This window comes from Arachis ipaensis, chromosome B03, assembly GCF_000816755.2.
Source record: "Arachis ipaensis cultivar K30076 chromosome B03, Araip1.1, whole genome shotgun sequence".
Taxonomy (NCBI): Eukaryota; Viridiplantae; Streptophyta; class Magnoliopsida; order Fabales; family Fabaceae; genus Arachis; species Arachis ipaensis.
Genome location: NC_029787.2, coordinates 117,544,560 through 117,562,329, shown reverse-complemented (window position 1 = coordinate 117,562,329; position 17,770 = coordinate 117,544,560). Strand labels below are relative to the sequence as shown.

The following is a 17,770-nucleotide window of genomic DNA, read 5'->3' as shown; positions in this document are numbered from 1 at the left end:
TTCTTCTTTTTTTTCGAAAATTCTTAAACTCTTTCTCTCTCATCTTTTTCGAAAATTTTCAAACTACTTCCCCCCTCTCTATTTTTGAAAACTCTTTTTAAATAAATGACACCTTTATTTTCTTTTTCCTTATTCTAAGTATCTCACAAGGAACTCTCTATACTCTGACATAGAGACTCCCTTCTTCTACTCTTCTTGGTCTCTTTCTTCTTATTTATGAGCAGGAATAGGGATAGAGAAACCCTCCTTGACCCTGATCCTGAACTTGAGAGAAATTTAAGGCGGTGTTTGTAACAAGCTCAAGCAAGCAGAGCCGGAAGGGATCTCACAGACTCTCTAAAACAAAAAGCTGAAGATACAACTATGGCAGCCAATCTAGAAGCTAGGGGAGACACAAAAAAGGTCCTTGGAACTTACACTGCACCCACATCTAACTTCTATGGGCGCAGCATCTCCATACCTGCCATTGGTACAAACAACTTTGAGTTTAAGCCTTACCTGGTCACTCTAGTACAACAGAATTGCAAGTTTTATGGACTCTCACAGGAAGACCCCAACAAGTTCATCTCTGATTTCATGCAGATCTATGACACTATCAAGACAAATAGAGTAAACTTAGAGGTTTATAAGCTCATATTTTTTCCTTTTGCTGTAAGGGACAGAGCATGGCTATGGCTGGATTCTCAGCCTAAGAAGAGCCTAGATACATGGGAGAAGGTGGTCAATGGATTCTTGACCAAGTTCTTTCCACCTCAGAAGCTGAGCAAGCTTAGGGTGGAAGTCCATACCTTCAGACAGAAAGAGGAAGAATCCCTCTATGAAGCTTAGAAAAGATACAAGCAATTGATCAGGAGATGTCCTCCTGACATGATCTCAGAATAAACCAGGTTAGAGATCTTTTATGATGGTCTCTCTAAGATGTCCAAGATGTCATTGGACCACTCTGCTGGTAGCTCACTTCATATGAAGAAGATACCTAAAGAGGCGCAAGAGCTCATTGACATGGTTGCCAATAACCAATACATGTACACTTCTGAGAGGAACCCTGTGAACAATGGGGCGGCTCAGAAGAGAGGAGTCATGAAGGTTAACCCTCTGGATGCCATCCTGGCTCAGAATAAGCTCATGTCCCAGCAAATCAACATGATCTCCCAGCACTTGAGTGGAGCACAGAGCTCAAATGCTTACTCTCCAAAGTCAGCATATGAAGTGGATGCTGATGACTCTGCATGGACCACCATGAAGGAGGTGAACTACATGGGAAACTCCTTCAAAAACCTTCAACAACAATCCCTATTCGAATACCTTCAATCAAGGATGGAGGAACCACCCTAACTTTGGGTAGAGAGATCAGCATAGGCCTCAACAAGGCTTCAATACCAATCAGGGTGGAAAAGCCAGAATAGGTTCAACAACAGACCATTCCAACCCTCTCAATAGCAGATGGAAACCCCCCAGACAAAGCCTCTCTAACCTGGCTACTATAGTCTCTAACCTCTCTAAGATCACTTAAAATTTCATGGCAGAAACTAGGTCTTCCATCAGGAATTTAGAGATTCAGGTAGGTTAGTTGAGTAAGAAGATTCCAGAGATCCCCTCCAATACTCTCCCAAGCAACACTGAGGTGAATCCAAAGGAAGAGTGCAAGGCTTCACCATGGAGACTGAGGTTGAACCCAAGTAGGAGCCTGCTACTGAGGAACTGAAGGAGATCAAGGCTCAAGAGGAGACTGGGAGTGTCACCGTGCACGTCCCCATGAAGATGGAGGAGCCTGAAGACCAACCATATCCAAACATGCAACAGGAGCCTGAGGATGAGGAACTTGCTCAGTTCTTAGCAGTTCTCAGGAAGCTGCAAGTCAACATCTCTTTTGCAGAGGTGTTGGAAAAGAATCCCCCTTCTATGGCATGTCTAAGAAGTTTAATTTCTGACAAGAAGACCTTGAAGGGAGATGAGACTGTGGTACTGACCAAAGAGTGCAGTGCCTAAGTTCAGAAGAAGCTGCCTTAGAAGCTACCAGACCCCGAAAGCTTCCTTATTCCCTGTACAATAGGGACCATCACTTTTGAGAAGGCATTGTGCGACCTTGGCTCAAGCGTTAATCTTATGCCTCTCTCTGTGATGAAAAAGCTGGGAATTCAAGAGGCGCAGCCTGCCAAGATCTCACTGGAGATGGCGGACAAGTCCCTAAAAAGGGCATATGGCATGGTGGAAAACTTCCTTGTGAAGGTTGAAAGCCTTTACCTCCCAGCGGACTTCGTGATACTAGATACAGGGGAGGACAGAGACGAATCCATCATCCTTGGAAGGCCTTTCTTAGCTAATGTGAAGGCCTTGATTGATGTGGAAAAAAGAGAGCTAATCCTGAGGTTGCATGAGGATCACATCCTGTTCAAGATCCCCAACCCTAACTCCATCAAATATAGGAGGTACCATTGTGCAACACTTAGTGTTTCAGCCCTCTCTCTCAGTACAGAGTATTACAAAGGCCCCTGACATCAACTCTAAGTTTGGTGTTGGACATTCATCACCAGCTATTGAGGAAGGAGGCACTAACGAAAAGGTACCCAAAGGCTGGAGGAACAAGAAGATTCCAACTGAAGACTTCTCACCTGGCATGAGAGTTATCTTCACTAGAAGTCCAGTCATTCTACACACTATGAGCCGGATCCTGTCGCTAGAGCACGTGGAATTGATCCATGAGAGCACAGGAAGAAGTTTCACCATGAGGGGTGAAGATTTGAGCCCCTATGAACCTCCATAAAGGAGCTATCCATCAAGCTAATGATGGTAAAGAAGCGCTTGTTGGGAGACAACCCAACCATTAGTATAGTATTTTCATTCTCTTTCTTTTCGTTTATTTTAGTTTGATTCTATATTATGTTATTTTCTAGTAATTTCCATAGTTTTCCCTTGCTTTGTAACATTTGTGATCATGTGTAGCATCTAGAATAGGAATAGGACCGCATAGGAGAGAAAACCGAATACCCTGGAGGTACCCATCAATGGCGTCCAACGCCAAAAGGGGAGAAGCTTGGGCGTTCAACGCCCCATAAGGAGCTTCATTGGTGTTCAAACGCCAGTAATGGAACAAGAGCTGGGTGTTCAACGCCCTTGATGGAGCAGCTCAAGACCACTTTTGGTCCTCTATGGGCGTTGAACGCCCGTTCTTGGCGTTGAACGCCCCACCAAACTCAAAAAAGAAAAAAAAGTATCCCTACCTGGCGTTCAACGCCCAAAACTGGTGTTGAATGCCCAGGCAGGGGCAGGGTGATTCGCATTTGAAGCTTCAAGCCAGTGGGTCCCGAAGACTCTCCTCCTACCCCACCTATCATTCACTCACTTTCTTCTCTCTCTTCTTAGACCCTATATCCCATCCACATTCATTCATCAGATCCCAATCACCTTTCCCTCTTCCCAATACACACTCTTCCCAAAATCCTTCATCAATCCCATCACTTTTCCCACCAACCCACCCACTTCAAATTCAAACCTTCCCCCTTCCCATATTTCCCTCCCATATAGCCGAATCCCTACCCCACCTAGCCTCTATAAATACCCCTTCATCCTTCATTCATCCTCACACCTTCACTAAACCCTTCCCTTTAATCACTTATAGCTTTGCCATAGAATGAATCATTTATTGTTAAAGTAGTCTGTAAGAAGTATTAATCCAGAAAGATAAAGCATCTCCAAAGCCTTAACTGATTTCTTATTATCGTTTCTTTATCAATTCTTTATTGTTTTCTTTATTTTCTTGTTTATGCGCATTCAACAACAACCATTCTCTTTCTATTCGCCTGACTAAGATCTGCAAAATAACTATTGCTTGCTCAATCCAATAATCCTCATGGGATCGACCCTCACTCACCTTAGGTATTACTTGGACGACCAGGTGCACTTGCCGATGAAGTTGTGCGAGTTCAATTTTGCACACCATCCATACCCTTATATATACCATTGTAAGCCGCTTTTGAGCTTTTTGATCTCCTTTTTTTCTAATTGTTACCACATCACAACCCTAAGCATAAAGCCATGGAATTTCTTGAATTGCATCTTTGATTAGCTTAGGTTAAGGTGTGTGTGTGTCATTTAAGTGTGGAAAAAATTGTGAAAAACATTGGTAGAAGTTCAAAAGTTTATTTTAGGTACTTCATTGAAAAATTTGAAAAATGAGTGCACATTCATGTGTTAATTTACTTTAACCATATACATTTGTCATAGAAAGAAAAAAAAAGAAAAGAAAAAATGAATGAATGGAAAGAAAAAAAATATAATAACAAAAAGGGGACAAAGGTTGCCCTAAAGAAAAAAATGAATAAGAAATGCATATGTGAATTGAATGAGAACCAATGCATGAATGTGTGTAAAAAGAGAGGAATGGGTAGTTAGAATGCATTTTTGTGAATAGGTTGATATAGGTTGGTCGGGATACTTGAGCTAATCGTAGATCCAGTTTATTAGTCCACTTGACCATATTAATCCTACCTTCACCCTAACCCCATTACAACCCTAAGAAGTCCTCATGATATTTGCATACATGTATCAAATACTTGTTGATTGTTAGATGAATAACAAATCCTAGAAAGCGTGATTAGAAGAGATTTGAGTGATTAAACCCTAAACACTGAGCGTTTAGAGTGTATACACATCCGGTGAGGACTTCAGTTTCTCAATTCTATGTCTCCACCTCCTATTTTATGTTTTCTTGCAAGTTGCTTCATTTTGTTTTGAAACTCAAATCAATTCTTTGGATTTTGATCGCATTGAAATATTTCTTTGTTTAGCCCTATATGTCCATATGCTTGCTTGGAAATTTGGTTGTATGTTTTGTCAATTCAATAGGAAACTATAGCATAGATAGATATAGATAACATTTAGTATACTTGCATGCATATAGATAGTTTCATTTAACAAGTTGTTTGCCCTTTGATCCTTCTCCTTGTTTGTGACTAGCATGAGGACATGCTATTGTTTAACTGTGAAAAAATTGATGAATCCATATTTGATGGTAAATTTTGACTTGAATTGAGTGAATTTTTATCACATAAACCTGCATTTATTCACTTAAATAGCATACTTTTGTGATTTCTCTCTAAATTGTGCCTAAATGTGAAAACATACTTTTTTATACTTAAATTAATAATTTTATTCCACTTTTATTCCATTCAATGCCGTGATATATTTTGTTGAGTGATCTCAGGTCCAATAGGCAAGAATGGCTAGATAGAAGTGGAAGAAAACATGCAAAATAGGAAATTTCATAAAGAAAACAAAGGATAAGCGCACACTTAAGTGTGCGTATACACACCTTTCTATGCGTACGCACATAGCCCTGTGCGTACGCACAAGTCCTGACGCGTGACTTCATTAAAAAGTCACGTGGTTCACGATTTTGGGGGCCTCTTGGCCTAATTTTGGAATTTCTGAAGTTGATTTAGAGTATATATCAAAGGGGTAACACATGATATGAAAGAGGGCACCATTACACACATTACATACATTATTAGGAGTAGGAGTAGGTTAGAATAGATTTCTTTCAATTCTCTCTTAGGGTTTCAATTAGGGTTCATAGTAGAACTTTATAATTTTATTTTTGATCTTGGATTTAGCTTTCTCTCGTTGTAAGTACTCTTTAATTCTCTCTAATTATACTACAATTACTCTCACTTTCTTATAATAGAAGTCATTTTGTTAGTTTGTTCAATTTTAATTTCTTGAATATTTTGTTGATAAATTTGGTATTTTATGATTTATATATGCTTGATTGAGTTTCTATTGTTGATTTTGTGCATAGTTTGGTTATAGTTTTCATTATCTTTTGCAATTCGCTATGTTTTACTTTTATGTTCACAAAGTGTTTGTGAAAATACCAATTATGAATTTTGAGTAGATTTTCACTCTTTGGCTTGGGAAATGAGTTTCTATGATATTAGAGTCATAATGTCTGACATTTAGTGGTAATTCTTGGGTTGTTAATTGCTCTTATTTCTGCTAATGCTAGCTTTTTACTAAGTTAATTAGTAAGTTAGCTAGGACTTGCGAATTAACGTCAATTATGCTTGCTTGACTTACTCCTCGATGTTAGGGGTTGACGAAGTGAGATTAATTCATTATAGTTGCCATAGTTGTGGTTATAACAATAATAGGATTCCCTAACTCTCATTCCCAAGTTAAGGCTCTTTTATACATTGCACTCCATTTTCACTAGTTTTGATCTTGTTTTCTTCTAAATTGCATTAATTTCGTTTGATCCATTGTTAGTTCTTTTATTCTTTAGTTCTTTTAAATTTTCATTTCAATGCTTGAAAACCCCATCCCCGTATTTCACAACCAAAAGGGTGTGCACCAAATTGCATAGTCCGAGGAAAAACGACCCGAAATTTAAAACTCCCGGTTATTTTATTTTGGATTGTGACAATCTTTATTTTAAACTTTGATTGTGAGAGTTATCTATCGATTTGGACTATACTTACAACGGAATTTATTTTGTGAAATTCCGAATCGGCATAATCATCACGCATCAGCGACACACAAACTTAATTCGAAAATAAACACAAACAAAATTAAATCATGAACAAAAATACATCCAAATCCATGAAGTGATTTTGCAGCATTATGTGTTTCTTCTTTTTTTTTATTTGATTAGATGAACAAGATAAGAAAAGAAGAACATGGTGAGAAGTTTTTAAGATTTCTTTTTGTTTCTTCTTTTTTTGTTTGATTTTTCTTCTCTTTTTCTTAGTTTTATTCCTCTCAAGATAGTGAAACAAGAAGAATTATAACAAAATAATTCACTTAGAAATGAATCAAGATTATATTTAGAATGAACCAAAATTATATTCAGAATAAACCTAAAATTAATTCATAATGTAAACTCGTTTCAAAACAAGCACAGACCAAATGCACCTTATTTAAATCCCGAATGAACCGAAATTTGTAAGAATCGGCATAACCGTTTTAATAATAATAAATTTTAAGTGCCCGAAGTAGATTCAAATTTTAGAAGTTTAAATTTAAAAATATAAAGGTGAAATTTGAATTCAATGAATTTGTTTGAGTTGAAAAATGTATCTTTTACAGAAAATTTTTGTAAAAATGGGTACCGGTGCTTAAGCCGACAGTACTGGCTCTAGTATGTCCAGTACCACGTATTTTGAAAAATAAGATTTTGAAAATTGACTTATTGTTTTGAAATGACAAAAAATAATTTAGAATTGAAAACCGGACACTAATCTTAAAGGTTTTTGTCCAAAGTGGGCCAAACGAACCTAAAATGCACACGGGTTGCACCGGACCCAAATTGGGTCCAAGCCCAACATATATAAACCCTTTTTAATGAGCATTCAGCTAATTCTTATCCTATTTTGGGGGCAGGGGCGCTGATGGTGGTGAAGGAAGAAGAGAAGAGAAGTTACTATTCATCTTCTTTTTCAATTGACCATAACTTAAGCTACGGAGCTCCGATTGACAAGTCGTTTGCGGCTACACGAAGCTCTTATTGAGCTCTTTGTTTCTATCTAGGCTTTGGTGGTAAGAACTCGCAAGCCAAGCTCCATTTTTCTACCCTAGTTTCTATGCATTTTTTGTTATAGATTTTGAGTAGATTTTTTTGGTTTTGGTTGTTTAAGAGTGATCTAGCATTAGAATATTGTCGGACTTTGCCCCAATCACCATTGGATAAGGTAATAAATCTCTATATCCTTGAAGTTTGATGTAGTGTGAGCTTTAGTTGATAATGCATGGTTATGTTTTATGTATGAAGCTTGTTTTTGGAGTTGGTGGTGGCTTTTGGTTTGCCTTTGGTGGTTTGGAGTTTGGTGGAAGCTTGTTGGAATCAAGCTTAGTATTTGAGCATATTGGGAATCGGTCAAGGTATGATTTTGGTTTCCTATATGTAATATGTAATGTTTCTGGATACTTAGGCTAGTGGACCTTAGAATAGGATTGAATTGATGATAAATGATGATAATTGATGATGATTGTGATGTTGATACGGGGTATGAGGGTCATTGGTGTTAATGATGTATTATGATGTTGGTTGATATTGATAAGTGTGTATGTTGATTGTGGTAACATGGATATTGATAATGATTGCTAATGTTGAGATTAATTGATGAGGAGTATGAATATTGATGTTGATGACAATTGGTAAAGAAAGTGAGTTTTATGAGGATAATTTGAGGAATAAAGATTTTCATGGATTTGGTTAATGTTAGATATTGTATGGTGATGCTTATTGGAATTTATGAGTATTTGTATTGGTTGTTGATGTTGTTGTTGGTTGATGATGATTATGAATGTGGATTTATGATTGAATTGGAAATTATGGATTGGTAGTGATATATGGTGTAATGGTTGAGTGATTTAGGTGTGAAATTGAGGAAAATGATATGGAATGGTAAAGTGTAGTGTGTGGCAGTGTTTTGTGATGTTTTGGGTATGTTTTGGTTTGGTTTGGTTTGGTTGTGAAATTTGGAAGTTTGAGAACCTAGTTAATTTTTGGTAAAAACTAGTTTTTGATGAATTTTGATGGATCATAACTTTAGCCTCAGTTTTCAAAATTTGTTGAAATTTATTTTAAATTAAAGTTCATTGAAAGATCCTCAATTTGATATAAAGTTCGTAGAAATTAGAATTTTGTAGAGAAAGTTATGAACGTTTGAAGTTTGGGGGTTTAAAACTGATTTCTGCAACTCTGCAGAATTTTCTCTAAGTCTGGGAGTGCATGCGTACGCATACCACCCATAAGCATACGTGCCATTCTGTTTGGCACCTATGCGTACGCGAACGCCCGTATACGTATGCGAAATGGGCCAAAAATGTATGTATGCGTATGCATACATAATGCATGCGTAGGCATACACCCTGTTTTGCTGAAAAATGGTTTTTTTTTTTCTTCACTTTTCAAGGGTTCTCTAGCTTTCCAAACTTCCTTATCTATGGTTTAAGATTGATAACTAATAATTAGGCCTTAATAATATTAAAGATGAGTTAGAGACTTAAATAGATGAATTTCTATGAGTTTAGAAGATGGAGACTTAGGTTTCTGAAGTTGTGGTTGAGCGGGCGGAGTATTGTATTGGTGATGATTTAGAGAACTTAAGAGGTGGCGATAGTTGATAATAAATTGAGAAATTGGGCCGGTGATGGTTATGATGAGTTGAGAACTAAAAAGGAATGATGAACTTGTTGGATTATATGAGAGTGTACGGGGCCTATATCCCTGGGGTAGCAGATTTCTTTCACTCATGAGTAGTTGTTGTTGAGAGTATGCGGGGCCTAGATCCCTAGCATAGTAGATTTCTCTGCTGCATGAGTGTGCGAGGTCTATATCCCCGGCATAGCAGAATTTTTTGCTACATGAGTAGTTGTTGTTGTTGTTTCCTTCTCTGTTGCATGAAGTGTGCGGGGCCTATATCCCTGGCGTAGTAGACTCCCTACTGCATGAGTGTGCAGGACACTATATCTCTGGCATAGCAGATTTGCTGCTGCATGAGTGTGCAGGGCACTATATCTCTGGCATGGCAGAAAAGGCTACATCCGGGGGGATGTGTCGGGTTGGCATTTACGGACCAACAAGTGATATCACGAGCCAATAGGACAGGCATTCATCATATGCATCTCTTATGTGCTTGTTTGCTTTGATTAATTGAGTTTGCCTAAATGTATAACATGCCTACTTGCTTCTTGAATTACTTGCTATATTTGAATATTAACTGTGTATTACTTCCTTGCATTACTTATGATTGTCTGGTGCTGAGGAGGTTAGGTAGGCAGTGGCGATGGGATCGCACGGAGGTTAGGTTGGTGAAGGCTGTGGGATACAGCGGTGTGACTAGTTTTATTTAGAACATCCCTTAAGTTTAGATAACCCTGTATATTTTTTATGGTTTAAGTTATTTATTTTTGCTAAGCTTGAATATCTGTATCAATGTGAAGTTCTAGGATTGCCTTCGGCATCCCGGAACCTTACATCTTATATATTAGGCACAGTTACCATACTGAGAACCTCCGGTTCTCATACCATATGTTGTTATTGGTTTTCAGATGCAGGTCGTAATTCACCTCGGTGAAATTGCGAACATGGTGATAGAGCGGAGTATGGTTTCTTCCTAGTTTATTTCTGTTTTATTTTGTTGTAGTATTTTCTCTCACCCTTTCTATTTTAGACTTTATGGTCTTAGAGGCTTACATGAGAGATAAGTTGTATAAGCTGTTTTAACTCAAAGACTCTATATTTTTCTGTTTGTAACTAGTTGGCCTAAACTCTGCGGGCTACAACTAGAGTTCTTTTTGTTTATTACACTTATGTATATCTATCTTGACTATTATTATATTAAGTTTCATGTTGTACCATGTGCCTTTACGCTTTTAGTTATCGTATGTGGACGCCTCGCGCTTGTAAATCCGCTTTATGCGATTTTGAACTTTATTCCTTCATTGGGCTCCTAGTGTTATTATCTCCTTCTATATTTATTAATGTATAAGCTTTAGAACTATCGTGACACTTTGTTATTCTTTGCCTTATGGCTAGAGGTAAGGCTTAGGGCAACAGGGTGTTACAAAATTACTTAATGATTGCGACACACAAACTTAATTCGAATATAAACACACAAACAAAATTGAATTATGAACAAAAACACATCCAAATCCATCAAGTGATTTTGCAGCATTATGTGTTTGTTCTTTTTTGTTTGATTAGATGAACAAAACAAGAAAAAGAACATTATGAGAAGTTTTGAGGAATTTTTTCTTCTTATTTCTTTTTTTTTTCTTCTCTTTTTTTTGGTCTTATTCCTCTCAAGATAGTGAAACAAGAAGAATTATAATAAAATAATTCACTCATAAATAAATCAAAATTATATTAAAAAAATAAACCGAAATTATATTCAGAAATGAACCGAAAATTAAATTCAGAATGTAAACTCGTTTCAAAACAAGCACAAACCAAGTGCACCTTATTTAAATCCAGGATGAACCGAAATTATTTAATGATTGCGACACACAAACTCAATTCGAAAACATGCAAGCAATCAAAAATTGAATCATGAACAAAAAATGAGAAAATAAAAAGAAAGAGGAGGAGCAGGTGGTGGTGCTGGTGGTGGTGGTGGTGATGACGGTAACGAAAGTGAAAAATAATAAAAAAGGAGGAGAAGAAGAAGAAGACGTAACATCATGGAAGAAGTGCAGGGAGAGAAGAAAACGAAAAAAAGAAGCGCGTGACTCTAAATTACTTTGATAAACTTGGATGCTAAAATTGCTTGGATGTGGAGAATAATTCTTCCACTTTTATGTATTTATTGGAACGCCAGAGTATGATATTCTTTTTTTTTTTTGTTTTCCACGTTATCCTCCAGTCCAGCAGACTAAAGACTAATCTGTCACGATACTAAGCTCCATTTAACGATTTGCCGCTGGCCAATCCCCGACACTTTGGAAGAGTATATGTCGAGCTTGGGATATCTTAAAGGAAGGTTTTATTTGGAGCATTGGGGATTTGGAATAGAACTTTGGGTTTTCTAAATGGAGATGAGAGGGGTGACTGTGTCATGAGATGGATTATGTTAACATTTCTTATTCGGATATCCGGATATTGGACCTTTGGTCATCTGGATAGTGGAACCTTGAGAATATCTATTCTCCTCAGAATCAGTCTCTGCAGAGCAACATTAACTCTTACAACCCGGATGTTCAAGCTGGTTCAGAGGTCGGTTGGTGTTGGACTGGTGCGGTTTCAAAGGTTTATGGTGCTCATAGTTGTTATTTGTGGCTCACTAAGAAGATGTTTAGTTTGAAGAACAGGAAAAATTGGCTTTGACTTTGGCGTCAACATGTTCCAGAAAAAGCACAAATTCTTAGGGCTGTCAAATGGGCCAACCCAGCCTATTTAAGCCCAGACCGATTAGCCCACGGGTTAAACGGGCTAGCCCATTTAAACCCACTTTGTTCGCGGGCCTAAATTTTATAGCCCGGACCGTTTATGGCCAGCCCAACGGGTTAAATGGGCTGGCCCGTTTATCTGTTGAAATTTTTTTTTTTGAAATTTTTTTAAAAAAAAAGCTAAAAAAATCCAATTTTGAGGAGAAAAATTGGTGTACATATTTGGACAAAAAAATCCTGTTTGGCACAAATAAAATTAAAGTTCTAGTAAACAATTAAATACATTTAATTTTAGTAACTATTATATTCTAAATTTGTTGTTTTAACTCAAAACAGAACCACATTCACATCCAATTAGTGATTCCATATTTCTAATTCTAATATTTCTAATTAAAGAGGTATTTGTAATTCCCCTCATATAGTTAATAGACTATTATAAACCAACATAGCAACATCATAATTCTACCAAAAAGCCACACAAAGGTAAAAAGAAAGTATTTAACAGATTACATGGCATGCAAATATTTTACAAAAGCAGCAAGCAATGTAATCCCCAAAATCTTTTATCCCATCCACCAATTTAGTCAACACCTGCAATAGAAAGAAAAATAAATTATCAAATAAAAGTTAGTGACTTAGTGGCAGAAAAAGAATTTTCATAGAATTGAATTAAAAAATGCATGGTTTGAAACAATTAGACAATACTAATAAAATACCAGGCATCATATTAATTGAATCCACTTTATCTTTATAATGTTCTTTGTCACTTTCATTTTGACACTCAAATTCAGCATCTACAATTTAAAGTTAGTTAGTAGAAAACTAAATAAATACAATATGCAAGTCATTCATTATTTATTGCCAATAGAAGTTAACAAAATAAATTTAAAAAGTGAATTACCATCATCTACATATCCATGTATCCAATCACGAGCACAAATAAGAGCTTGTACATTCGTATCCAAAATAGAATTTCTATACTTATTTAAAAAGGCTGACTCTGAAGCTACCGTAGTTATTGGAATACTAAGCACATCACAAGCCATGGAAGCTAAATCAGAAAAGCGATGGGCTTGAGACCTCCAATATTGCAAGACATCTATTTTAGAGTTCATATCAAGAGTTGACTCTTCTAAATAGATATCTAACGAAGACTTTCTTTGTGAAGCATTAGTTTGAAAATTTATATTTCTCAACTCCTACAATATTCAAAAAAAATAATAAAACAATTAAAAAAGTAACATATTGATATAAACATATAAAAGAAAATTATATTAACATAATGCACAACAGAGATAAAACTTACATCATGCACATCAAATGAAAGTGAATCATCTTCTCTAGAAGTTGGAATTCTTATTTGACCACCAGAAGCATTAGAAGAGGCATTATGTGACAAAGTTTCTGAATATGCTTCAAACAACAAATACAGCTTTTTCTTGATGATGGTCAATTTCTCATTAGCAGTACATGGATCCACTTTATTCAAACAATATTCCAAAACATGAAATTTCATTCGAGGATCAAGAATAGCCCCTAGAGAGAGAATTATGGAATAATCGCTCCAATACTTATCAAATTTGGCTTTCATTGGTTGCACCATTTTTCTTATGACCTCATCCTCACTAATGGAGAATTCTTTCAGCAAACATTCAATCCTCCAAATTTGCATAAAATATAAATTTGAAGTAGGATAAGATTGACCAGACATCAAGGTAGTAATTTTATAAAATGGATTTAGAAATTTACAGATTTCTCTTCCTCTTTTCCACTCTTCTTCCGACGGACAATCTCTGAAATTGTTATCCTTCAAAGAGAGTCTAACAAAACCACGCTCGCATCTCAAAGCACTCTCCAACATCAAGAAAGTAGAATTCTATCTAGTAGGCACATCTAAGTTCACTCTAATGTCAGAAATTTCAAGTGACTTAAGAACATCTCTAAATTGAATAGCCCGTGCCTCCGATGCTCTCACATACTTGATACTCTCTCTGATATTATGAAAAGTAGAACTAGCAACCTTCAACCCATCTTGAACTATCAAGTTTAAGATATGAGCACAACACCTCACATGAAAAAAGTTCCCATTACACAATAACCCATCACTTAAAAGGAGGTTTTGCTTGAGTAAAGTTTGCATGCTATCATTAGATGAAGCATTGTCTAAGGTTATTGAAAATATTTTTTTCTCTATTCCCCATTCAGATAACAACTCAAGTACTTTATTTGCTAATTGATGTCCCGTATGTGGAGGGGGCAAGTGAGAAAATAAGAGTATCTTAGAATTTAATTTCCATCGTGAATCAACATAATGGGCAGTCAAAGTCATATAACCTTCTGTTGTGCATGAAGTCCAAATATCAGTAGTTAAACATATCCTACTTCGAAGTTTCCCTAACTGACATTTTAATTTTTCTTTTTCAGCAATATAAAATTTAAAAATATCAGCTACAGCAGTGTTTCGAGAAAACATCTTAGCATCAGGATTCAAGTACTTAAAAACATCCCTAATTCTTCTATACTCAACAAATGAGAAAGGCAAATCATGTTCTATGATTGCTATTGCAATTTTTTCACGAAAAACCATAGGATCAACTTGTCTAGCCTTAACCTCCCAGCTTCATCAAGCATCATTTTTCCCAAATCATGAAATTTGGGAAGTTCACGACACACAGGGATATGCCGTCTCAATGTAGAGGTACCATGAGTACTATCCCCACCTTTGTATTCTTTTCCACACCCTTTACATTTGCACCTTGTTTTTTCATCTTCCCCAACTATTTTTATAAAGCTATCCCAGACATTAGATGTAGTTAACCGTTTTCTCTTTTTAGCATTTGACCCATCAATAGCAGCAGGTGGAATACTTACAAGAGGTGTCGCTTGAGTTACTTCGGGCGAGACTTTGTCGTCAACAAGATCATCAAAGTCATCATCAGAGTCTGAGTCTGAGTCCAAAAAAATTTGTTCTACCTCAGCATTTGGATCAACAATATATCTTGCATAGTCATCCATAACTCCAAATTAAATCACTAACAAAAAATAAAAACACAGAATCAGATTAATCCTTATTATAACCCAAAATAACCCAGAACAAAACAGAATACATAAATAAATAAATAATTGATGTTAGTGTCGTACTATTCATCTAAATGTTGAGAACCTAAGATTTGTGAGAAAAGAAATAACATGCATATTTTATTATTAAGACAAGAACTGAAGAAAGTAATCTTACAATAGTTGGTTAAAAATTGATGAGTGTGATGACTGAAGGCTACGAAAACTAACGAAGAGTAGAAGCTGACTGAAGAATGGATGAGGTAATGAAAACTGAAGGGCTAACGGTGATGAGAGCCTCGCAAGGCTTTAATGGTGGGGATGCTCATCGATGACACCGACAAAGAAGTTACTGTCGCCGAAGAAGGATGAACACATGCATAAAAAATAAATTTGTGAAGTTGTGGTGCTGTGCAGAAGAATTAGGGATTTATGCTACTTTAGTGTGCTTTCTCTTTTTCCTTTGAACGTTTGCTCACTTGCTGTGTACAAGAAACGGAGATTGAAGAATTAGGGATTTACTGATTTAGCATTAGGGCATATGGTGATATAGATTATTGGATTATGGGCTGATGGGTATATTGGCATGGGCTATGGTTACTCTCGGGTGATTTTTCTTTTTCCTTTCATCCTTTGTACGTTACAATTTCTAGTGAGTGTTGAGAGTTTTTTTTATTTTGTACTCTTAGTCTTATATTGTATATGGGTTGGGTTATATTTTGGGTTGGGTTCAAGGGTTTTTTTATCTTCATAATATTGGACTATTGGTCTTTTTGTTATTTTTGTACGGGTCGGGTAATTTTTTTTTTCAATGATGCTTGGCCAAAATCTGAAATTTTGGTTAAAAAAAAAAAAACTAAATTTTATGCGGGCCCCCATTTAGCCCGCGGGCTAGCCCATTTAACCCGCAATTTTTTTCGGGTTAATCGGGCTCAACCCGTTTAGCCCGAAATTTAAATGGGCCTAAATTAGAGGCAAAAGTCCGCCCATTTAAATGGGTAAACGGGCCAGCCCGATGGGCTTGGCCCATTTTGACGGCCCTACAAATTCTTAGCCTGGCTATGTCTTCAGGAGGCTCTTCCTACTGCTGTATTTCGTTTTAGGAGGGACATTTTGCACACGGATAGTTTTCCACGATTTTTCTCAGGTCAGGAATCGGTTTTACATTGCATTCGAGATTGTCCAAAAGCCCAACTAGTTTGGCAAGGTTTAGGGATCTCCTGTCAACCACTGGATTTAATGAGTTGGTTCTTACAAAATAGTAAACAACGCCCCTTTAGATTATTTTCTGGTCTCTGGTGGATTTGGCGTTCGAGGAATAACGAGATCTTTCATCCCCACGAACCTTGGACCATGGACAACGTAACTAGTATGGCTTTGTCCTTGGAAAAGGAGCTCCGGAATATTTTTGAGTTGCAACGAGTGTCTATCCCTCTTCACCATTAGTGGCTCTTGGATTCCCCCTCGGCAGGGAAGGATCCAGAAATATTATTTTGGAGGGGCCAATAACATATATAATATTAAAAAATTATACAAAAAATTATATAATGTAAAATGTATTACAAAAATATATCGATAGAGAATATCTTTTAAAGTACAAAAAATATGTATGTACTTTTTATTAACGAAGTGGTCGATTTTTCGTATCATAAAATTTATCGATAATAGAATTTGTGTCAAATTTTTTAGCAATTTTCTTTTCAATATAATTAAAAGACAATTAGCAAGAAATTAACCTTTCATTTTGTTTATGAGTTATTATTCACAATATTCATCACTGAAAAAGATCTCTCATTTGTAATAATTGAAACAGAGAGAATTAATACCAAATGAATCAAGAAGGACGCTCACAAGAAGAAAAAAATTCACTTTATGGGATCTAAAAAAATTTATTTAATTAAAAAATATTAGTAATAATATCTTTTCATATTTTTTTAATATTATTACTTATTTTTTTTAGATATTAGAAATCATTAATATTTAGGTTAGGCTGGACTTTTATTTATATTAGACTAAATACTAAATAAATTTAAAAAAAAAATAAATCATACTTAATAACTTATTACTATTAATCTTTTTTTAAAAAAGTTGGGGGGCCGAGGACTTCGCTTCCCCCCCCCCCGGCCGCCGCGTATGTTCGTCCCTGCCCTCGGTGGATACTTTTAAGATTAATTGTAAGCTATTCTGGCAATGGTGCTCGGGTTGGTTTTACTCGTGTTAGCAGAGATTGGAAGGGAAGGTGACAATGAGGCTGTTTGGGAACAATTGAAAGTCATAGTATTCTGCAAAGAGAGTTGTTTGCTATTTGGAGAGGCTTTCTTTTAGCCTGAGATTCGGGACAAACAGATATTAAATGTGAGATAAACTGTGTGAAGGTCTTTACTATTGTCAATAATTTACAGGATTGCTCTAGTTTTATTGATCCTTTCGTTTTGAAAATTCGAGATATCATGTTTTGAAAATGACGTGCTGATCTCCGGTTGATCTTGAGATATGCAAACACAGTAACAAATACTATAGCAAAGACTGCAATGAGAACTCTTTCTCCCCAAGTAGAGCTTCCGTTGCTTTAGAAAGAGTTTGAGAATAGTATTCAGCATGACTATCTTTTTTAAGCAATTTCTTGTTTGTTTTTTCTTTCTTGGTTGTTATTTATTTTCTTTTCAGTCACCAAAAAATGGACTAGTGAGTTAACCACTAGACCAACCCAACTTAGTTCTAGAATATGATATAGTGTTCCTCCCAAACATTACACTGAAGACGGTTACGCTATGCACTAGACCATTATTTATTTATTTATATTTGGATTAGAAATTATATTATATTG

At 36.2% G+C, this 17,770-nt stretch overlaps 2 protein-coding genes across 2 annotated transcripts; one reads left to right on the top strand and one right to left on the bottom strand.

Moving 5' to 3' along the window:
• LOC107633666 lies at positions 1,081 to 8,340 on the top strand. Its single transcript, XM_016337272.1, has 6 exons — positions 1,081 to 1,248; positions 1,684 to 1,962; positions 2,131 to 2,325; positions 7,632 to 7,685; positions 7,766 to 7,875; positions 8,220 to 8,340. The coding sequence occupies exons 1-6, from the start codon at positions 1,081 to 1,083 to the stop codon at positions 8,338 to 8,340; spliced, it is 927 nt and encodes a 308-aa protein (XP_016192758.1).
• LOC107633667 (zinc finger BED domain-containing protein RICESLEEPER 3-like) lies at positions 12,467 to 13,757 on the bottom strand. Its single transcript, XM_016337273.2, has 4 exons — positions 13,193 to 13,757; positions 12,788 to 13,085; positions 12,603 to 12,680; positions 12,467 to 12,477 (listed from the first exon to the last, which is right to left on the bottom strand). The coding sequence occupies exons 1-4, from the start codon at positions 13,745 to 13,747 to the stop codon at positions 12,467 to 12,469; spliced, it is 942 nt and encodes a 313-aa protein (XP_016192759.2). The 5' UTR covers positions 13,748 to 13,757.

Bases quoted from the DNA above. Each gene is read 5' to 3' on its own strand.
- LOC107633667 (XM_016337273.2), bottom strand. From the start codon at position 13,747: ATGTTGGAGAGTGCTTTGAGATGCGAGCGTGGTTTTGTTAGACTCTCT. The intron at 13,086-13,192 runs GTAAGTTTTATC...TGAATATTGTAG, and splicing joins TTTCATTTGATGTGCATGAT to GAGTTGAGAAATATAAATTT. The intron at 12,681-12,787 runs GTAATTCACTTT...TTTAAATTGTAG, and splicing joins ACATGGATATGTAGATGATG to ATGCTGAATTTGAGTGTCAA.
- LOC107633666 (XM_016337272.1), top strand. From the start codon at position 1,081: ATGAAGGTTAACCCTCTGGATGCCATCCTGGCTCAGAATAAGCTCATG. The intron at 1,963-2,130 runs GTACTGACCAAA...GTGATGAAAAAG, and splicing joins TGAAGGGAGATGAGACTGTG to CTGGGAATTCAAGAGGCGCA. The intron at 7,876-8,219 runs GTATGATTTTGG...GGTTAATGTTAG, and splicing joins CATATTGGGAATCGGTCAAG to ATATTGTATGGTGATGCTTA.